This window comes from Lucilia sericata, unplaced genomic scaffold (genome assembly GCF_015586225.1).
Source record: "Lucilia sericata isolate MDLA Ls3-8-SP2 unplaced genomic scaffold, ASM1558622v1 Contig001813F_arrow, whole genome shotgun sequence".
Classification (NCBI taxonomy): Eukaryota; Metazoa; Arthropoda; class Insecta; order Diptera; family Calliphoridae; genus Lucilia; species Lucilia sericata.
Genome location: NW_023995711.1, coordinates 49,041 through 72,195, shown reverse-complemented (window position 1 = coordinate 72,195; position 23,155 = coordinate 49,041). Strand labels below are relative to the sequence as shown.

The window sequence follows — 23,155 nt, the reverse complement described above, 5'->3', positions numbered from 1 at the left end:
TGGAAGAGATGAAAGGGTTTTTTCCATAGTAATTATGCGATTATCCCTTGTTGGAGATGTTTTCTTTGGTTTTCCACGGTGTTCAGCTGATGGTTGTCTCTTAAGCGCATTTTGTGCAAAAGATAAGGAACGATCCAAGGTTCCGGTAATAAAACGAAGACTTTTCCCTTATTTCTTAGCGTCAACGCAGTTCTCCTCTTTTCGATAGTTGAAACCTTGTCTCAACTCATCTATTAAATATTTTCCCATTTATTTTACAAAAACTAAATGGGAATTTGTTGAATTTTGGTTCACCCTGGATGCACGGAAGAGAAACAAATAGTTGTAATGATGTAATACTACTGTTGACGCTTATTACAGTTGATTTGTTTGCAGGTTTGTTGTAAGGTCGCACAGAAAATGATTTTAACGTGCAATAACTAACATAAAAATGCCAGTGTAGCAATAAAATATAACATGATCGAGTTTTATATCAATCGAAATCTTTATAGGCCATAATTAACCCTGCCCCTATATAAGATCACCTTCAATAATTGATTTTAAACGTTTTTTACGGACATAATATACCATAATACAATAAGTTTTGTTGAAACGAAAATATGTCTATCAAATTTTATGACAATCGAAGCATAATTCACCCTAAACCCATATGAGATATTCTTCAGGAAAATTACTAAAACGCACAAAAATTTAATAATAGAATTCGACGAAAAAAAACTTTTTTAGGAACCGAAAACTATATTTATGAAGCCTAAAATTATGAGGATCGGTCCGCCAATATAAATAATGGTAGAATTAAAAAACTACTAAATTATGGAGATCTTGGTCCATAATTGACCCAATTCCTCATTGAAGTCCCTATTCCCAAAATAACGCTGACGTTCATATTAATCTAATTTTCAAACTTCATATATCTATATGACCACTTCCGAAATTTGCTTTTTTACGACATATGTATACTACAAAATTGGAATGTTTAGGGGGTAAAAAAGGATAAATTCGGTAACCTCATATCTCCTAAACTAGAAAAGATACAAAAACAGTTTTAAAGCTTATCGTCGTTCAGTAAAAAAGTAAGCGGTCAGATGTCTGGTACTTTTGGTTTATTAACTTATATATATCGTCACCTAAAACGCAAACTGCCCTATTTAACATTTTACAGGAGAACCAAAAAACTATTTATATAGAAAAGTTTGTTTCAATCAACGCGATTTATTTGAAGTAAATAAACAAATTGTTTAATAGTAAAACTTATCATTTGTTATGATAGTTGACAATGGCGTATATAAAATGGATAAATTGGACTTTTTACCTTTAATATTTAAATGTTTTTGTATATAGGGCCTTTTGTTTCCTGTCAATAAAATCGATAATTATGGTCGAAGGAGTCCAATTTTTGGCGTAGAAATATGAAATTAAGCATGTAGAGCCCGGATTAAGTAAGAACATATAAACGGGAACTTTTTGATACTTTTTTCATTCTTTAACTGGTAATTTTTGAGTTTGCTATAATATTAAACCCAGAAATTTGAAATTAATCATGTATGTAGATTATTCAAAATTTTATTATATAGATTATCCTCATCGTAATTGAATAAAATAAATATTAAAATAAATATACTTGATTCTAGGTTCAATATTTAAAATCTGTGAAAGTCCCCTTTAAATAAAGACCCTATAAGTTTGATTTTATGACTCTAGTGTCAATATTACAGAAAATTAAAAAAAGCTGTTGAAGAACGAAAAAGTACGAGACAATGACTTTTATAGATTTTCATTTAATCAGGATATTGCATGTTTAATTTTCACCAGAAATTCCTCTCATAGAGATTTTTATACAATCAGGGAGCTGGGTATCCAATTTTATGTTTTTTTATTATTATTATTATAAAAACACAAAAGTACCAAAAAGTTCCCTTTTATATATTCTCACTTCCTCCGGGCTCTACATGCTTAAATTCATGTTTCTGGGTTCAATATTATAGATAATTCAAAAAGTACCTTTTGAAGAACCAAAAAGTCCCCTTTTAAAGGTTCTCACTTAATCCGGGCTCTACATACCTAATTTCATGTTTCTAGGTTCAATATCATAGAAAATTCGAAAAGTTCCTTTTGAAGAACAAAAAAGTAAAATACCTTTTCCTTTAATTACATGTTTCTAGGTTCAATTTAATAGAAAACTCAAAAAAGTACCAGTCGAAGAACGATAAAGTACCAATAAGTCCCTTTTATAGATTCTCATTTACTCCGGGCTCTACATGCTTAATTTCATGTTTCTATGTTTAATTTTAAAGAAAATTCAAAAAGGTAACTGTGTAGAACGAAAAAGTACCGAAAAATCTCTTTATTAATTTCATGTTTCGATTTCAATATCATAGAAAACTCAAAAAGTACCAGTTGGAGAATGAAAAAGTACCAAAAAATATCACTTGGTACCGGTGTTCCAAATTACACCCCATTAGCATATTTAGTGTTTCTAAATCTAAAAATTGTATATAAATTGGATAATTATGTTTGAATAAAATCAAATATCCCGCTTTTACCCCTTTTGGTACTTTTTTCCTCCCCATTAACGAAATAAAAATTTTATTCCAAAAAGTTGCAACATCGTATTGGGAGCCCGTTATTATGTATTCATATGTTTAAGGGCGGGTTTCTTACTACTCAGTTAAACTAGGCTTAACTTGCTGTTAGATTAAACTCGGAACAAATGTAGGCGGACTTTAACCGATGATTGTGTTTTTCAGTTATGGATTTAAGTTCAGTTAACTTTGTTAGTATTGCCAACTTTTCACTCAAAAATATAAACAATGAACAGCTGTTTTTTGCAAATAATACTTTTGTAAAATGAAAATTTTTGGAAAAATGTTAAATAAACATTTAAAACAATAGTAAATAAAACAAAACGAATCGGAAAATTGCAATTTACTTAAAATATTAAGTTTTTATTCTTCCGAAATCAGTGTTTTATTGTTTTTATTAATTGTGTCTTCTCACTTATAACTTAAGTTTAATTGGCCAATAACACTCAGTAAAACTAAGATAATAAGTAACGTTACTGTTTACTGAAAAACACAAAACATATATTAAACTAGGTTTAAACAAAGAATGTAGATTATCTTTATCTGAAAAACCCGCCCTAAGTTAAAAAACCAAAAACAATGTTCTATGAAAAAAGTACCAAAAATAGGTACAATTTTCACCCCTTATACGTTCGAATATCCAAAAAGTACTAAATTCATATTTTTATTTTTTCGTCAAGTTATAAAGGAGTCAAAAATATTTTTTGATGTTCCCTGGCTTAAAAGATACATGGGGAGCAAAAAGTTCCAAAATACAGTTTTTACCCGTTTATTCCCTAAAGGCCCGAATTTGAAAAAAGTACCAGACACTTATTTTTTAAATGAACGACGATAAGCTTTAAATTGTTTTTGTATCTTTTATAGAGAGTTAAATTTTTTTATTTTTTTCCATCCCTGCATAATTTCTCACACAACTTTTGTGCTTGCTCTATTTTATTGTTATAAATTATACACAAAATCCCACGTTTTTATCTCCCGGATTCCGTTTTTATATAAAATCTTTGGAAATTTGTAAATTAAGCGTATTTGATACTTAGCCGGCTTACAGTCGATTTTAAGCCGCCGCCGATATTTTTAGTGTCAGCCGCCTGGGCTCTGTTCGGAGCAGGTCTCTTTTCGTTACACAATGAGAATTGTTTTTCATTCTCTTGCATTGTCTAAAAAACAATTGCAAATTGTAAAGTGTTGTCAGCAAATTTCATCTTCCACAAAACGTTTAGTATCCACTAGAAAAGTGCTTGAAATGACCGGAGAAACTACGAAAACAAATGCTGCCATCGATTATCCAACTCCTCGCAAAGATGAGAGCTATGTGGAAAAATTACACGGCGTCGAAATCAAAGACGTCTATCGTTGGCTAGAAGACCCTGATTCGGAAGAGACAAAGAAATATGTCGATTTGCAAAATGAAATTAGTCAGCCTTTTTTGGAAAATTTTGAGGCTTGGAAGAAAATCAATGAGAAGTTGTCGAAATTGTGGAATTACGAAAAATATGGTTGCCCCACGAAACATGGTGATTACTATTATTTCTACAAGAATACCGGCTTGCAAAACCAGAGTGTTTTATACCAACAGGACAAGTTGGACGGAGAGCCGCGCTTATTTTTCGATCCTAACGCTTTGTCGACAGATGGCACTATAGCTTTGGCTCAAAAATCATTTTCGGAAGATGGCAAATATATGGCATATGGCTTGAGTGAAAGTGGCTCAGATTGGGTTAAGATTTATGTGCGCAATGTAGAAACCGGCAAAGATTTGGATGAGGTCTTGGAAAAGGTAAAGTTTTCTGACATATCTTGGACCAAAGACAACAAAGGTTTCTTCTACGGTCGTTATCCTGGACAAGAGGGAAAAACAGATGGTTCGGAAACCAAACAAAATGAATTTCAAAAGCTTTACTACCATTATTTGGGACAACCTCAAGAGAAAGATATACTGATAGCAGAGTTTCCCGAAGAGCCAACGTGGCGCATACAATCTGAAGTTTCGGATTGTGGCAAATACCTTATAATGCCCATAGTTAAAGACTGTCGCGATAACATACTCTACTATGCTAATCTAGAAGAGGCTGGTGAAATTACCGGCAAACTGAAAGTTAATAAAATTGTAGAGAAATTTGAGTCCGATTACCAATATGTTACAAATTTGGGTTCAAAGGTTTTCTTTAGAACGAACAAAAATGCTCCCAATTATCGTATTATTGCCATAGATTTTGATGATTATGCTGAAGAAAAATGGGAAACCTTAGTGGCCGAGCATGAAACTGATGTTTTGGATTGGGCCCGTTGTGTGGATGATGACAAACTTGTATTGTGTTATATACAAGACGTCAAGAGTGCCTTACAAGTGAATTCTTTAAAGGACGGCAAATTGATTAGTAAATTTGAGTTGGACATTGGTACGGTAATGTCCTTCTCAGGCGATAAGAAATATTCGGAAGTTTTTTACAATTTTTCATCTTTCCTTAATCCGGGAACCATATATCATTATGACTTTAAGTGGAACGATTTCAAGCCAAAGGTATTGCGTGAAATTAAATTGAATTTGGAAAACTTTTCGGCTGCCAAATACAAGGTGGAACAAGTATTTTACAAGAGCAAGGATGGCACGAAAGTGCCTATGTTTATAATCTACAAAAATACCGATGTCATCAAGCCAAGACCTTGCCTTTTATACGGCTATGGTGGTTTCAATATCAGTATGCAGCCTTCCTTTAGTATTTCTGGTCTTATGTTCATTGACTCGTTCGATGGCGTACTGGCCTATCCCAATTTACGTGGTGGTGGCGAATATGGTGAAAAATGGCATAATGCCGGCCGTTTGTTGAATAAACAAAATGTATTTGATGATTTCCAAACTGCTGCTGAATATTTAATGGCCAATAACTATACTACCAAAGATCGTTTGGTTATACAAGGTGGCTCCAATGGTGGTCTGCTAGTGGGTGCTTGCATAAATCAACGACCCGATCTCTTTGGTGCTGCTGTAGCTCAAGTAGGTGTTTTGGATATGTTACGTTTCCACAAATTCACCATTGGCCATGCCTGGTGTTCGGACTACGGTAATCCCGATGAAAAGGAACATTTCGAGAATCTTTTGAAATATTCGCCACTACACAATGTTCATACACCGAAGTCGCCTGAAGAGGAATATCCTGCTACTTTAATACTAACTGCCGATCATGATGATCGTGTTAGTCCTTTGCATTCATTGAAATTCACTGCCGCTCTACAGGAGGCTGTTCGCAATTCTGAACATCAAAAGAATCCCATTTTATTGCGTGTCTATAGTAAAGCTGGTCATGGTGCTGGCAAGCCAACATCGAAGCGCATCGAGGAGGCCACCGATGTTCTTACGTTTATGCTTAAAAGTCTTAAGGTTGAAAATGTTAATATTTAAAGGAAATAAACCAAGCCAATGTGTATTAACAAAGTTGGTATATCACAACAATCTAGCGCCATCTTTTATAAATAGAACATTTAAAATATTGTTAAACTAATATTCATTCATACGTAGATATAAATGAAATCGTATTCAAATCTATTATAGCTCTTTCTATATATAAAAACAAACACTTTGTTAGTGCATGATAATAATAAAACTTTTTATATCTATTGTATAACGTTACAAATTATTAAATAAATAAATGCATTTCATAACAGCTAAAAGAAAATTAAATTTGCGTTTGGATTTAATCTCCCCTATTCTGCATTTCAATTCGAATCGAAATTTTCTTCGTTTGGCAACTATTGTATTCTGCATTTCGATTCGACTATCCGCCAAATAAACAACAACTTAGAAAAGCGTAACTACGATCGTAATGCACAATACACACAATCGTAAAGCATTGAAACGAAATGGAATTGCTTTTTATTTTTCTTACGATTCAGTTTTTTTGGAATACCTTTTTTCGATCGTTACGTAACTGAATGCGTAAACGTAGAATGTAGAATAGGTGTGAATGTCTAAAGAACTCTCTTCTTCGACTTGGTTGTATTATACAACTTGTATTCCGTTATCCTCTTTATTTGTTTTTTCTAGCGTTTTGTTTCTCAATCTTTGGATCTTCACACTTTACAAAGAGAATCACAATGGTCCCCGAGGGGAGAAGCACCTTTTTATGGTGCATATTAACAGTTTAGCTTGAAGACCGTTACTAGGTAACGGAAGTTTGTTATTTTTTAAAATAATATTCCCGCAACACTTTGAACCAATAAATATTAAGGATAAAGTTGAAAAGGATTCAAAAAAATATTAAAACATCCTATTATAAACCTCCTGTAATTATGTCCTCACGTAAAAATTCCTTAAAAAACAACTCGGAGTTCTCATTAAACTCGACTACATCCAATACAAATTCCAATGCCAGTGCAGATATAACGGATAAGTCAATAAATTTAAATGAATTTTTGGATTTTTTAAATTTGTCGTGTCATGTTAATGACATGATTTCCCACAATAGTGAAGAACAACAAAGACAACATAAGGAACATTTTCAAACGACAAAATCGTCTAATGGTGCGACCGGTTTGACCACGGCTCGTCCTAAAACCTATGGTACACAAAGTCCTATAGATTTTCATAAATTATCTCAAAATCGTTTAGTAAATGATTTATATGGTTTTAATCGCCATGTACGTTTACCGGCTGAGGAAATAGGTGAGAATAATGTGGGCGCCGTGGGTGTTGAAGTTACACGTCCTTTACGACGTGCCTCTACCTTAACAACAACTTCAAAAGTATCAAGTAAAAATGCAGAAGGAGGTTTGCATCCGAAATTAAATGAAAAATTGGATTATGTTTTAAATGAGGGCATTTTGGATGCAGTTTTACCTTTTATTTGTCCAGTGCCACTGCCAGCTAATTACACTAGTCGTTTGAAACCCAAACAACAAAGAGAAGGCAAAGATATCAAAAATGTTACAGCCCAATCATCTGTTATGCCTGGCGAAGAAACAAATGAGTCAGAATGCGCTGCAAACAAGGATTCCGCCACTAAAGTAAAAGCTAAAACAAGTGTAACACAACTAAAGTCCTCGACAGTGGTTAATGCCACCAAAAAGGAGTAAGTATTATAATATTATAAATACATATATTTTGCGCAAAAAACTGCCACTTGTATTTCTCTTTAAGTCCGGAAGTTGTTATACATGTTTGTGATGAGGTGAAAAATACTTCTAAGGATTTCATGTGTCCTCAGAGTTTGCTCGTCAGCAAGATGGGTTACTTTGCCGATGTTACTGCCGGTCAAAAGCTCGAGGATATGGATATATCGGTACACTGTGACATACAAATCTTCGAATGGCTTATGAAATGGGTAAAATCGGAGAATGCCACTAGCAGCACGTCTAGTGTAGATCCTAACAATGATATGGCACCAAATTTAAATGTTAATAATGTGGTTCCCATATTAGTTTCAGCTAGTTTTTTACAGGTATAATACATAGTTCGAATACGAATATACGAATATTTTAGATACTGATTACGGAGTAAAGTCTCTAAATTTATAATTATTAAAACCAATATACATATATTTTAGATGGAACCCTTGCTTATGGATTGCTTAAGCTTTTGTCACTCCCGCTTGGGTGAAGTGGTACGAGTTTCTACCAATCTCTCCTGTTTAAATGATACCATAATCACCCGCATGGCTGCCATGTTCACTAATGTTGAATTGGAAATGGTGTGTGATAAAAAGGATCGTTTATTGCCGCGTTTATGGACCAAACTTATCTTGAGTCTTTTCGAACCAGAAACGGAAGCTTTAAGGGGTCATTACTATAGTTTATCGGGTTTATTTAAATGTGCAAAGTATATATCGGCCATTTTATATTTAAAATAAAATGAATACTAATTAAATCATAAATCTTAAATAGATGTCAAAAATGTTTAACCAATACCATGAAGTCCTATATACAGTGTATACCAGGTAATGTACGTTTAAATCGTTGGGGTCAAATTGTTAGTCATCATGTGCGCGAATCTTCATGGGATTTGAATTACTATATAGCCCAACTATTTAAAGAGGTTAAATCGTGGCGTTTGGTCTATTGGAAACTATGGGGTCATGCTCATTATTTGTACTGCTGTCTGTGTGAAATGTACTTTCCGGTTTATCAGATGTCTTGGTGTCGTTATCATCCCGAATCACCTAGCTTTCTCGGTCCTGTTGCCGAGGGTCGTACTACAGGTCCAGCTGGTCGTTATGCTTGTTGTGGCCAACAGGCTTTTCGTTATGAAACCTTACCGGGTCCTCATGTAAGTTATGATTTTAATTTCATTTTCAATATTTTAAAATTTCTTTTACTTTAGGGCTGTCAGTTTCGTGAACATAGCGTTTTAGTAGAAACTGATCGTGAACGTTCTATATTATCTATAGTGCAGTTAGCTATTGAGGGTAAAGCCTTAGGTGATTGCCCTCCACATCGTATGCAAGACTTATTGGCTAATGGAGAAATTGAACACAGATGGATGGGTATATCGTTGATGCCTCAACGTTGTCGTCAGGGTTTGTTGCCGGTTTTGAATCCAGATGGTAAGTTAAGGTTGGACATTAAGTATGACTACTAGTGTTGTATTAGTGACTAATAAGTAAGTAAGTAAGTAAGTAAAGTAAGTAGTAAGTAAGTAAGTAAGTAAGTAGTAAGTAAGTAGTAAGTAAGTAAGTAAGTCAGTAAGTAAAGTACGTACGAAGTAAGTAAGTCCGTAAGTCCGTACGTAAAGTACGTACGGCCGTAAGTCCGTCCGTCCGTCCGTCCGTCCGTCCGTCCGTCCGTCCGTCCGTCCGTCCGTCCGTCCGTCCGTCCGTCCGTCCGTCCGTCCGTCCGTCAGTCCGTCCGTCCGTCCGTCCGTCCGTCCGTCCGTCCGTCCGTCCGTCCTCCGTCCGTCCGTCCGTCCGTCCGTCCGTCCGTCCGTCCGTCCGTCCGTACGTCCGTCCGTCCGTCCGTCCGTCCGTCGTCCGTCCGTCCGTCCGTCCGTCCGTCCGTCCGTCCGTCCGTCCGTCCGTCCGTCCGTCCGTCCGTCCGTCCGTCCGTCCGTCCGTCCGTCCGTCCGTCCGTCCGTCCGTCCGTCCGTCCGTCCGTCAGTCCGTCCGTCCGTCCGTCCGTCCGTCCGTCCGTCCGTCCGTCCGTCCGTCCGTCCGTCCGTCCGTCCGTCCGTCCGTCCGTCCGTCCTATCCGTCCGTCCGTCCGTCCGTCCGTCCGTCCGTCCGTCCGTCCGTCCGTCCGTCCGTCCGTCCGTCCGTCCGTCCGTCCGTCCGTCCGTCCGTCCGTCGTCCGTCCGTCGTCCGTCCGTCCGTCCGTCTCCGTCCGTCCGTCCGTCCGTCCGTCCGTCCGTCCGTCCGTCCGTCCGTCGTCCGTCCGTCCGTCCGTCCGTCCCTCCGTCCGTCCGTCCGTCCGTCCGTCCGTCCGTCCTCCGTCCGTCCGTCCGTCCGTCCGTCCGTCCGTCCGTCCGTCCGTCCGTCCGTCCGTCCGTCCGTCCGTCCGTCCGTCCGTCCGTCCGTCGTCCGTCCGTCCGTCCGTCCGTGTCCGTCCGTCCGTCCGTTCCGTCCGTCCGTCCGTCCGTCCGTCCGTCCGTCCGTCCGTCCGTCCGTCCGTCCGTCCGTCCGTCCGTCCGTCCGTCCGTCCGTCGTCCGTCCGTCCGTCCGTCCGTCCGTCCGTCCGTCCGTCCGTCCGTCCGTCCGTCCGTCCGTCCGTCCGTCCGTCCGTCCGTCCGTCCGTCGTCCGTCCGTCCGTCCGTCCGTCCGTCGTCCGTCCGTCCGTCCGTCGTCCGTCCGTCCGTCCGTCCGTCCGTCCGTCCGTCCGTCCGTCCGTCCGTCGTCCGTCCGTCCGTCCGTCCGTCCGTCTCCGTCCGTCCGTCCGTCCTCGTCCGTCCGTCCGTCCGTCCGTCCGTCCGTCCTCCGTCCGTCCGTCCGTCCGTCCGTCCGTCGTCCGTCCGTCCGTCCGTCCGTCCGTCCGTCCGTCCGTCCGTCCTCGTCCGTCCGTCCGTCCGTCCGTCGTCCGTCCGTCCGTCCGTCCGTCCGTCCGTCCGTCCTCCGTCCGTCCCGTCCGTCCGTCCGTCCGTCCGTCCGTCCGTCCGTCCGTCCGTCGTCCGTCCGTCCGTCCGTCCGTCCGTCGTCCGTCCGTCCGTCCGTCCGTCCGTCCGTCCGTCCGTCGTCCGTCCGTCCGTCCCGTCCGTCCGTCCGTCCGTCCGTCGTCCGTCCGTCCGTCCGTCCGTCCGTCCGTCCGTCCGTCCGTCCGTCCGTCCGTCCGTCCGTCCGTCCGTCCGTCCGTCCGTCCGTAAGTCCCTTCTTGCACTTCTCTCTGCTTCTTCCCTCCCCCCATTTTTCGATAGAATCAACATCACGTTTGGCTAGACGTGTAAGACCTGCTTCATCGAAATTCTTTGCCGATTCCAGTACGGAAACAGAGAGTACAGATACTTTGGATAACATACGCATATCAAAATTTGGAATGGCGTCTTATAACGACAGTTTTTCTACCAGCAGTAGTGATGGATGTGAGTCATCGGATAGCAAAACATTTGCGCCAAATAAAACTTACCACAAAAAACAGAATAGAAAAAGGTAAAGAACTAAGGAAATATGCAATACAATTTAATTTAGCTTTCTTTTAATTCACTAATAAGTAAACCCATTGAAAATCCTGGGCGTTATTGGTCTGGTGAGTTATCGGCACGCAGTAATCAGGACCATCAGAGAGAGTTTGAGGAAAAAGTAATGAAACAAGTCATGACTATGGTTCAAAAGAAAACTGGCTCAGATTTAGGTGTTAGTCAACAGAATCGACCTTTGGGTGGTACTTATGTTAAATTGGAACAAGAATGGAAGGAGCAGCTGAAACAACGCCTGTATACTTTAGGTGGCAGTACGTCTGCAAGTGCTCAAATGGGCAGCATTAATAGTAATAATATTGCATTGAATATTAAAGGTTCACGAAAGAAAGTCGATAATAGTGGACAATAATAATTGCTTTTAATTTATGATAGATTGCTAAGTATGGAATCTTCACAACTCTATATTAACTAAAGGCATACTTTTAGATAATACAAATGTTAGTTGTTTAGTCTTTTACAAATTAAATAAAAAATTTAAAAGTAACTTACAGAAATTTAGTATTATTCATTGTATAAGTGTCTTGCAGGACTTTGCAAATTTCAAACAATTATTTAAAAACGTACAAATTGCTTCTTTTAGTTTGTGTATTATGATATTTATAAATCGATTTAAACCATAAAATTATTGAATTTTTACATACTTTTTCTCTTCTTTACAATCTTAACACATTAATTGCTTTTTGTATTCATTTTATTTTTACTTTAAACTTAATGAAATTTTTTTGTTCTTTGTTTCATTACAAACTAATTTTGTTCATTTTAAATAATAATTTTGTTTCAATTAAATTGCTATTGTAATTGAAGAAAACCAAAGTTCAAAAGGAGCACAATTTTTAAGGTTTTACCAATAACTAAAAGAAACTAAAGAACTGATTAAATGCTTAAAAAGAGAAAAGGTTTTTAAGTTAAGTTTTATTAAATTAAATACAAAATATGTTTCTTGAAGCCTTATATAAGCCAAAAACAGTTCAACTGTCTTTATAATTCCAAGACTTTAACAATAGTTTACCGAAAATAAATTTAAAACAATTTTTGTTTAAAAGTACAAAATCTCAACACAAATTAAAACTGAGAAGAGGAAATTGGAGGATTTAAAAGGTTGGGCACACACAATAAAAAAATTATAAAAAATAAATATTAAAAACAAAATACGAAAAAGGAAAGTTGTTAGAAAATTATGAGGCGCTCAAGTGCAGATTGTTTTCGTTTTGATGTTTCTTGTTGTGTTTATTAAACTTTAAAGCGCAGCAAACCCTTTATTTGTGTTTTATTAAAACTTAAATAATCCCCACGAATTGCTACAAATATGGGGTGTTGGAAAACGAAGCTAACTAAATAGACTTTCAGTGGCTTTTTCCAAATCCCAGTTTTCTTTCGATAGAACAGCACGTGCATCATGCTCATCTATGCCCATATCCTTCAAACGTTGTATTTTGGCATCACAGTCTGGATATTTATGGGGACCTATTGATAATAAATTAAAACAGAAATTGTTTGAAGAAACAATTAACTAAAGTAAAACTTACCACCCGCATAAACATTGGTCCAATGCCGGGCTGTTGTTACAAATAATTGATATTTATCTTTATATTGGTAAGCTACGACAGCATCTTGTGGATCATCGGGTTCAGCTGCAGCTAATAAGGCTTGCAACGACAATAAGACTGTACGTAATGTCATAGCAGCGGCCCTTTAAGAAGAAATTAATCATTTTGAATTAATGTTCTTAATTAAATGTCTTAACTTACCAGTTATCTTTTAATATATCCAAACATATGGCACCAGTTACCGAAGATATATTGGGATGCCAAATTTTTGTTATAAAACGCACCTGTGTGTAAATTATATGTAAAACATATTAAAACTATTTAAATCATTTACATTTACTTTACCTTGGGTGGATTGAATGGATACGTTTCGGGTACTTTAATTTCTAGTACAAATTTTCCACCTTCATATGGTGTATCTGGTGGACCAGCTATTTCACCACGTAATTCAGTCCAACTGTCATTGATTAATTCAATTTTAATGGAGCATTGAACAATCTGAAAATAAAAGATAAATTGTTATTATTATTTACTTGAATATTGATTTAATATTCGTTGAATATTTGGACATTGTAAAATTTTCAGGTCAGTGAGGGTATGAACAAGACATATTTTAGGAGGAGTCTACGAATTTGTGTTAACTGGTTGCTTAGGTTTTTGGGTCCACCTCATTTTGGTCCCCTTATGATGCCCTAATGGTTGTAATAGTCCTTTATAGTATTACTCACTACTTGTAGTGTAAAACCGATTTAGGAAATATAAGATGATTTATCCCAAATAGCTCCACCAAACATGAGAGATCAGCAGAAACAATATAAGGGGAGATGAGATATAGTCATCCCTTCCACCTCATTATGATGTAAGATGTATGTTCTGCCAGTAGCACACTTAACAGTAAGTTTGATCTAGGGACGTCATATAGAGGCCAGATTGACATCGATGTAAGAAAGGTGTTTTCGCTTAATCATCTGATAAGAGCCATTTTATATGGTTCAATTTGAACAAAAGCCTTACAGTTTGTAAGGGAAATACCAGGATAGGCTTCGATTTCATTCTTCCCCCTCATCGCACCATTGCTGGCTAGATCCATATATGCGTTATCATAGAATGTTTCGCTATCTCATTCAGAGATACCCTGCATTCATCGGTTAATCTAGATGTCGTGAAAACATCCGATAGATTTCTGTTCACGACTTTGCTAACCTTATATATACATTTATGCATCTCCCGATAGGTGATAATACCTCAGACAGTTTGCCGTTCGTTAATTAATTTATTCCAAATCTCTTAATGTTAAAATCACCATCCACCCTACCATTCCTCATGGAGACATTTGGACATTTGCTTTAAATATTTTTACCTCCAAAAATAAACGTCCACAGGAAATCTGTGGCACACGCGGAAGGCACGCCTGTAGAAGGAATATTTTATGCAATATGATGTGCGGTCCATTGTAAAATCGACCAGAAGTGGATGTATTCTTGAAGAAAGGAAATCTGCAAATATCGGCGACAAGTTCCCTCTCCTCTACGCGGTCTAGTATCCCTAAAATAGACTTCGAAGCTCCGAACCATACATAAATAAGAACATATGTAAGTAGTGCGTATAGTAAGGAGATCAGATGGGGTGAAGTACATATGTCTTACACCGTTTAAAAAAAACGAAAACACTTGAATGCTTCTGGTGACACTTTACAAACTCCATTGGTGGTCAAAGTTGTCTGTTGTGTAGTATGTAATAGTATGGACTATAGCCTAAATGTTTATAGAATATATGTATGTAGTTCCTCGCTAGATAAATGAACGGGCAAAGTTAAATATTAGAATTTTACTTCTGATATCTGGTAAATATAAACTATGTAATTTAATTAAGAATTTAAATAGATATAGAGATAATGTAAAAATCCACAAACATTTAGAAACAATCGATATAATTGTGAAATTTTCAACATAAATAAAAAGGATATATACTATTTAGTACTCCAATGATTCATTGGCTAAAATCATCGAAAACTATAACAAACTTACAACTTAAGAAGAAAAACAAATTGTTGACAATTTAGCCAACAAATTAATATAATAATCAAGGGCAACCACATTTCCACTTTGACAAAAAAATAACAAAATCACACCGTAATGAAGCAACAACAACAATAAACAAAAAATTCACAACAAATGTTATAAAAGAAAAAAATAAAAAGCAACGAAATAAAGTAAAAAGGAAAAAACTAGGTTAGGGGCCAATATCAAGCCAAATCAGCCAGTTAGCTAAACTAAAAAAGATGAATATTATATAGTTTTGAAAGAAATTAAACGAATTGGCACTAAACTTACCTCCTCACTGCGCATAACTTCCTTAAATTCGCGCTTAATACGAGATACTGCCATATTAGCCATGATGGTCGCAATTTATTTTATTTTCTTTTGTGGTTAAAAACTTCCTTGGTTGGACTTGATAGATGATGGTTGTTTGTCTTTTGCTTATTTACTTAGCGTAACTTTGACCCCAACAGTTGCTGACGGTCTTCAATGATGATGAGCAGCTCACAGAACAGAAATTTATTTAAAAATTTTGTTTTTGTTTCAAATCTTCTTTAGTTGCGTTCTTCTTATTGTTTTTCTTTTTTATATTTTATGCTAAACGGACGAACGAATGAAAGAAAGAACAATTGTAAAAACTCACTCACACAGTCAGGGGCAATTTTTTTGCAAAAGCACACCACGCACACACAAACTTTTAGCACAATCAATTTGCCAAAAAAGAACAAACAAAAAATTGTTTTTTAGTTAGAATTCTATAATTTTATTTTAATTCATATAAACTTTATTTAATAAATATACCGAGTTGTTTTCCTTATTAGTTTTTAGTAGTTGTTTAAGTGGTTATTTAGTTATTTCAAAATCTCGTTTGTTAGAATTTTTTCTTCATCTCTTCAAGCAAAAACTAAATTTTCATTGTTGCTCGCTCGCCAGAGACCTGCGCCGACTAAATCTAACGGTGACGACGGCTGGCAATACAAATTTTGACGGCGCCTTAAAATCGACTTTAAACCGGCTAAATTTTTAAAAACGCGATTTTCTTAACGGTATTCATAATCCTTTATAAAAACTAGAAAAATGTTGTTTTAAATTTTTAATTACGTACTTGTTTTATGGGCTTTTTAATATTGTGTAAAATCATTTTAGTCAAAAAATATCGTAATCATGCACAAATGTTAAGCCTAATATTTCGAATAGAAAACATTTATCAATGTCTTTATGTGGATATAAATTTTCGAAATTATTCGATTACAAACTTAACTAAAAATGTGTCGCCAAACCGACATCGATACCAGAAAGTGGATATGTTGCTTCCAAAATTAAATTTTTAAAACTATGAACTCAATGACAAACTTCCAATAACTGTCTGTGAACAACCAATTGTATATTTACACATAATGTAAAAAGCTATGCAATAAAAAAGTGGAAGAGAAAACATTGTTACATAACGGTATTATTAGGTTGTCAACTCGTAATTAATATCTTTTAGAACTTTTAATATATATTTTTTAAAATAATTTATTTAACCTTAAAACTAACTTTAACCTCTATACTGAGCTGCACTTGGTAAATCAGCAATAAAATAATTGCCTGGCACATAGCTAAACACTTTTGACAGACGATCTCTCATGATCTCTTGAACGGATTTTGTTAAAGCAGGACGTTCGATTTGATAAAATTCACGCCAATTCTCATTGAATACAGCATTTATACTGTCCTCTAAAGATTTCTGGCCATTGAAAAGATTATCGAAACGTACACGAAGACCACCAACATCTGCAATCTCCAGGTGTAATTTTTCTATATCGGTGAAAGTGTAATCGTAATCATCACGTAGTTTGACTTTTATTTTAAGAATCATAATGAAATTTTCTATGAAATAGAAAAAAATTAAGAGTATTGTTACTAATTTAGTAATATTTTCCACATTTTTTCTAATTTTTCCGTCTACTACCCACCAACTTCCATAAAAGCCTTGCCACTGCTTCTTATAGGTATATTTAAAATACGTCCATTAAGTTTATAATCGAAATCAAAACGTAATTTTGGTGCTAATATATTGGCATATAAAACTAAAGATTTTACATCGAAACTGAAAAAGAAACGGCGACAGCTATTGTTACCGCCAGGATGCCTAATATTTGATATAAAACTTTCATTGTCACAATTTATGTTATATTGTTTCTAATTTTTATAAATATTCTATATAATCGGCTGATATGTGTGTCTTTTAATGTTTACTCCAGAAATAATACTAAATCGTTTTTATAGTAACTGTATATTATTATTATTAAACAAATAATGATTTAAAAAAAATGTTTATTAAAATTTGCATTCATTTTTTTTGAACTTCTTAAAAATCTAGTTTCTCTACGTAGTATCTTCTTCATTTGGTTTGGAACGTTAAAGAATTAATTTTCTATTCATAAATTGCATTACTAGTAATTTGCTTCAATTATAGATTTCAAATAATACATACATATGTACATATTTTGCATATAAACATTTGATAATAATAATCATAAGAATAATTAATTTGATTCAATTATACTGTTTCAAATATTATTTAAATAGAGATAATTCAATGAACTCTATTAAGTCTTATACTCTTCACATTCGTGAGAGTCAATTTAGCCATGTCTGTGTATTCGTCTGTCTGTTCATATGTTTGTTGAAATCAGAAGAAGTTCCCTACTTAAAATCCGCAAAATCCGCAAAACGGTGATTTTAGCATAATTATAAAACAACCCAAGTCTTTTATTTCATCCATTGATTAACATGGCTCAAAATTATTAAAATCGGCATTTAATATAGCTCCCATATAAAATTACATACTCGATAATACTATAAAATTATGTTTATATATTTTAAATTATAATCAATAGAAATCGTCTACCATTCGGTTCATTATTTATTTATTAGAATTAAAGCTTTCAAAATTAGCAAAATGTTAATTTCTCTAAATATTCGACATGTTAATGAATAAAGCAGCTTATAGGTGAAGGGAATTTAAGATTCGGTATAGCCGCATATTCATACATACATACATATGTAGCGCCTAACCTGTTTTAAATTAACTTTGATTTAGGCTAACTGTAAATAAAATGTATTACATTTAATTAGAAAGTGAAATAAAATAAAAACAGATGTTTTTTTTAATTTTTTAAAAATATACTTAATAATTTTAAAAAAATATGTCAATGAATTAGAAACAATTTATTTAATAACGGCTTCTTTGGCGAAGAATACGCTACCTTAATGGTAGTTAAAAATAGGGTTCTATAAATCGACTTTCGAATAATCGACTTTTTGTCGAAAAAAGTCGAAGTCGACTATTTTGTTCCGATAGTCGAAGTCGACTATTTTGTTCCGATAGTCGATAACTCGACTATCATCTATGAAAAAAGTCGAAAAGTCGACTTTGTAAATAAAAGTCGAAAAAAGTCGAAAAGTCAAAAAATCGGAAAGTCGAAAAAAGTCGAAAAGTCGAAAAAAGTTGAAAAGTCAAAAAAAGTCGATAAGTCGAAAAAAGTCGAAGAAAGTCGAAAAAGTCGAAAAGTCGAAAAAAGTCGAAAAGTCGGAAAAAGTCGAAAAGTCGGAAAAGGTCGAAAAGAGTCGAAAATTTTAAAAAAGTGGAAAAGAGGTCAAAAACTCTAAAATAGTCGGAAAACTCGAAAAAAGTAAAAAAAAGTCGAAAATAGTCGAAAAAAAGTAGAAATAAATCGAAAATAGTCAAAAAGTCGTAAAAAATCAAAAAGTCGAAAAAAGTCGGAAAAAGTCGAAAAGTCGGAAAAAGTCGAAAGTCGACCATTTATAAAATACTAAAAGTCGAAAAGTCTAAAAGTCGACTTTTAAATAAATGAAAAAGGTCGAAAAGTCGAAAAATCGACTTTTCATAAAACGGAAAAAGTCGAAAGGTCGAAAAGTCGACTTTTAACTAAATGAAAAAAGTCGAAAAGTCGACTTTTCGTTTCAGTCGACTAGTTAAAAGTAGTTCATCCTTTCAGATTCTCAGTTACTAATTCTTTCAATTTCAAAAATTGTACCATTGGATGAGAAGAAATGAATCAAAAAGGTATCTTATACGAATAATAAGGGTTTATTATTTTATATGTAAAATGTACATGGATCCCAGCAAAATCTTTAAGCTGGAGGTCCACACCACGCGTTCTACGTTTCTTCGCATTCTACGCGGCTGTCAAAAAAGTAAAATCAATGTTGTTGTGTGCTAGAAGTTACAAGCGCAAAAGCGTAGGATGCTTTGACGCGTGGAATGCTTAAGGTGGAAGTACACAACACGAGTTGAGGCGGCAACGCGTTTCACGCTTTTCAAACTTTTCGCGCTTTACAAGCTGCAAGTTACACGCGCCACGCGTCATTTCGATCTTTCTTAAAATGGTAGTACACAACACGCGTTGAGGCGGCAACGCGTTTTACGCTTTTCAAACTTTTCGCGCTTTATAAACTGCAAGTTATACACCACGCGACAGACGTGTTACAAAATACAGTGTGTAACTTGTTAAATAAACATACACTATTTCAACTTTTGTGACAGAAGCCTAAAACGCGTTGCCGCGTAAAGCGCGCGTTGTGTACTTCCACCTTTGAAGTAGATATATTTTCTACTTTTGTAAGCGTGGCACGAATATGTTTGAAAAGCGTGATAGTCGTTGCCGCCTCAACTTGTGTTGTGATTGAAACTCCTAAACAATGTATTAAATAAACGTTCTGAAATCTTTTCGAAATATGCCTCAAAAGTTACGTAATTTTGACCTTATCGCAATAAAAATAATAAAATTTTAATTGTTAGAGTATTTTTGGTCCGCAAAACGACATTTAGTGCATTATAAGAGGCAAACAATTTTTTAAATATAAATTAAAACTTACGACAATTTTAGCGTAAATAATATTCCTCTCAAACCCACTGATAAAGGAGAACTGAGATCCCTTAAAAAAATATTTTTTATTTTTCTCGGATCGATGGAGAGGTATTTCTATATAAAATTCTTATAAATGCAGTTTCTCGAGACTCTATAATGTATGAATATTTAAAAAAAATACGATCAATAAGTATTATTCGGAGTTCCGGTTATATGGGACCTACATAAGTGGAAAAAAGGACAAATTTCAAATATTCTCAATTTCCTTCGTCTTAAGTATAATGTAACAACATATATCAAATGAAACTTCTAGTGGATCAGTATATAATTTGCTAAAGTTTCATGAACATAGACGATTATTCATTAAAACTTTAAAGGACAAAATGTAGCTTACAATTTTTCTTTTCAGTGTTTTTCTAGAAGTCCTTATTTATGAAATGGTGGCAATTGCAAAAATTTCTGTGAACTCCTACCGTTCGTTGCACTTAAAATACTAAATTCATTTTTTAATTGTTTTTAACTTTAAATAATTGCTATTACTTTTCTATAACTGTATATGCACTAGAGATATGTATAACAGAAATTCAAGTATTTTTTAAGAATATTTTGATTAGAATTTAATTTAAATCATTATTTTGTTTGAAGTCTACAATGAACTGGTTTATCTGTAGTCAACATCAAAAGAATTTGAAATTTGGGCATATCACAGTTTATGTTAATAATGATTATTCAATTACTTACATAAATACCCTTCACCTATAACCTTTTTTGTTATGACGTCGACATTTATATGGGCCGATCCAGAAAAAATTTCACAGAATGATTTTTAATAAATACAAAACATATTTAAGAACAATTTAATCCCGATATTTAATTTTTAATTAATTTTTAATTCATGAGTTATTAACTGATTTTCGAAAGTGGACTTTATATAGGAACTATGGTCAATTATGTAGTGAACCAAGTTTTAGATGGTAATATGATTTTTATTGATATTATTGAAATATCAAATTATGAAATTATGAACTGATTCTGGACTTGTTGTCATGGGTTGTTTCGAAATATTTATGGACCTATTTTGCTGACTTTAAATAGGATTGTTGAAGAATCAGAGCTCTCAAATAAAGAATGGGACAAATAATATATTCTATAGATATAATCATAAAATCATGACCCGATACCCTACATCAGTTATGAATATATGTATTTAAAATGTTTTTTGATACATAATACAGATTTCGTTTTTTGGCATAAAGTCGAATTTTATTCCAATACCTATAACATACATACATATGTATATTTATAATATTTACTGACCAAAATAGTGAAGAAATGAACCCTTTTCAAACCAGTTTCAATAGAATTAGTCCTTGGGAATATGGGAGTACGGTCGAATAGACGGACATGTTATAATCAACTCAAGTAATACTGCGTTGATCGGAGCTATATATGTATATACGAAGTAATAGAACGATACATTGATTAGATTCTGCCTTAATTGTATTACCAGACATCTTTGTTTGCTTTAATGTTAGCAAATTAACATTTAAATCGTGAGAAAATCCATTAATTCTTAATAAACAATTTCAAGAATCCGTAATTACATAAATACAAGTACATATTTAAGTAAAAATCGTCTGTGTATATATTTTTGCATATCTACACATATGTTTACTTATTATGTATATTTTTATAGTTCAAAGTTCGTTTATTTTTCAGTCGTGTATTATATTTTTTTATTGTATTTTTCCTATCAATCCATCCATATTATTACTCTTTCTTTAAATATCTTTTGAGACAAAAATTAAATTGTTGACATATAAAAACAAAATTAAAGAATGACTTGGAAACAATCGAGCAGACAGAAAATCTACACATGTCTACAGATACTACGAATGCGATGATTACGTACGATGTGTTCTATATTTTTTCAAAAAGTAAAAATAGTAAGTGCGTGATAAAGCATAATTTTTCGAACATATCAGTACATACGCAATTCAAACAAAATTCTCTTTTTCGTACTTGTGGATTCTTAATATTATTTTCAATTGTCAATTTATTGTTTGCTCTTGGTTCACATATCATATAACCATTGTGATTAACTAAAGGGGGGCTCGTTTTTTTTTACCATGACAAAGATACAGTTGTGAACAAAACTATAGATTTTTAAATTATAGATAGCAAATCAGCGATAAAGATTCTATAGCTGTTCTCACTACTGTTTATAAACAAATAATAAAGCGGATCCAAAAATTAAATATTTACTATTGTATGTGTGTGGTTTTATTCGTATACGATTTCATATTTTTGAATTAGACGACGCCAACACGTGGTTGTTTGAAATTGCGACGCAGTAACGGGAAAGTATTTTTAAATAAAAGGGGTAAATTTAATTTCGAATCTTTGAAATCTATAGGTCTAATAGATAGATAGATAGATAGATAGATAGATAGATAGATAGATAGATAGATAGATAGATAGATAGATAGATAGATAGATAGATAGATAGATAGATAGATAGATAGATAGATAGATAGATAGATAGATAGATAGATAGATAGATAGATAGATAGATAGATAGATAGATAGATAGATAGATAGATAGATAGATAGATAGATAGATAGATAGATAGATAGATAGATAGATAGATAGATAGATAGATAGATAGATAGATAGATAGATAGATAGATAGATAGATAGATAGATAGATAGATAGATAGATAGATAGATAGATAGATAGATAGATAGATAGATAGATAGATAGATAGATAGATAGATAGATAGATAGATAGATAGATAGATAGATAGATAGATAGATAGATAGATAGATAGATAGATAGATAGATAGATAGATAGATAGATAGATAGATAGATAGATAGATAGATAGATAGATAGATAGATAGATAGATAGATAGATAGATAGATAGATAGATAGATAGATAGATAGATAGATAGATAGATAGATAGATAGATAGATAGATAGATAGATAGATAGATAGATATATAGATAGATAGATAGATATATAGATAGATAGATAGATAGATAGATAGATAGATAGATAGATAGATAGATAGATAGATAGATAGATAGATAGATAGATAGATAGATAGATAGATAGATAGATAGATAGATAGATAGATAGATAGATAGGTAGATAGATAGATAGATAGATAGATAGATAGATAGATAGATAGATAGATAGATAGATAGATAGATAGATAGATAGATAGATAGATAGATAGATAGATTTTAAAGAATTTTAGATTCCCAAGGAGAATGATAGAATTTTAATATATCTTTGCTTCCAACTATTTCCCCAGGTCTAAGAAAAACACGTGCAATCAAAAGAGACCCCATTCAACTACGCCCCTTTTGATTTCGCTACATTCGTATTTGTATTTTGTTTATAACCGGCTTTTGTTATTGTATTTGTTGTATGTTATCTCAATTTCTACATTTCATATAATTCATGAATATTTTTTTCAGTTTC

The 23,155-nt window shown here is 34.4% G+C and overlaps 4 protein-coding genes across 5 annotated transcripts; 2 read left to right on the top strand and 2 right to left on the bottom strand.

Moving 5' to 3' along the window:
* Positions 1–3,654: 3,654 nt before the first annotated feature.
* On the top strand, positions 3,655–6,256 carry LOC119612717 (prolyl endopeptidase-like). Its single transcript, XM_037968567.1, has one exon. It carries the CDS (start codon positions 3,709–3,711, stop codon positions 5,980–5,982), a length of 2,274 nt encoding a protein of 757 aa, XP_037824495.1. The 5' UTR covers positions 3,655–3,708; the 3' UTR covers positions 5,983–6,256.
* A 577-nt stretch (positions 6,257–6,833) lies between these two features.
* LOC119612718 (uncharacterized protein KIAA1841 homolog) lies at positions 6,834–11,874 on the top strand. Its single transcript, XM_037968568.1, has 7 exons — positions 6,834–7,648; positions 7,717–8,017; positions 8,123–8,394; positions 8,460–8,841; positions 8,896–9,118; positions 10,915–11,146; positions 11,209–11,874. Exons 1-7 carry the CDS (start codon positions 6,870–6,872, stop codon positions 11,543–11,545), a joined length of 2,526 nt encoding a protein of 841 aa, XP_037824496.1. The 5' UTR covers positions 6,834–6,869; the 3' UTR covers positions 11,546–11,874.
* A 214-nt stretch (positions 11,875–12,088) lies between these two features.
* LOC119612719 (ubiquitin-conjugating enzyme E2-22 kDa) lies at positions 12,089–15,748 on the bottom strand. 2 transcript variants are annotated; one of them, XM_037968571.1, is made up of 6 exons: positions 15,584–15,748; positions 15,077–15,379; positions 13,089–13,241; positions 12,945–13,027; positions 12,723–12,886; positions 12,089–12,660 (listed from the first exon to the last, which is right to left on the bottom strand). In XM_037968571.1, exons 2-6 carry the CDS (start codon positions 15,137–15,139, stop codon positions 12,524–12,526), a joined length of 600 nt encoding a protein of 199 aa, XP_037824499.1. In that variant the 5' UTR covers positions 15,140–15,379; positions 15,584–15,748; the 3' UTR covers positions 12,089–12,523. The 2 variants fall into 2 exon arrangements, with proteins under 2 accessions (XP_037824499.1, XP_037824497.1); XM_037968569.1 differs by having other exon boundaries at positions 15,077–15,476; positions 15,584–15,744.
* Positions 15,749–16,322: 574 nt separating this feature from the next.
* On the bottom strand, positions 16,323–16,643 carry LOC119612713. The gene has a single exon (XM_037968560.1). It carries the CDS (start codon positions 16,641–16,643, stop codon positions 16,323–16,325), a length of 321 nt encoding a protein of 106 aa, XP_037824488.1.
* Positions 16,644–23,155: the final 6,512 nt, after the last annotated feature.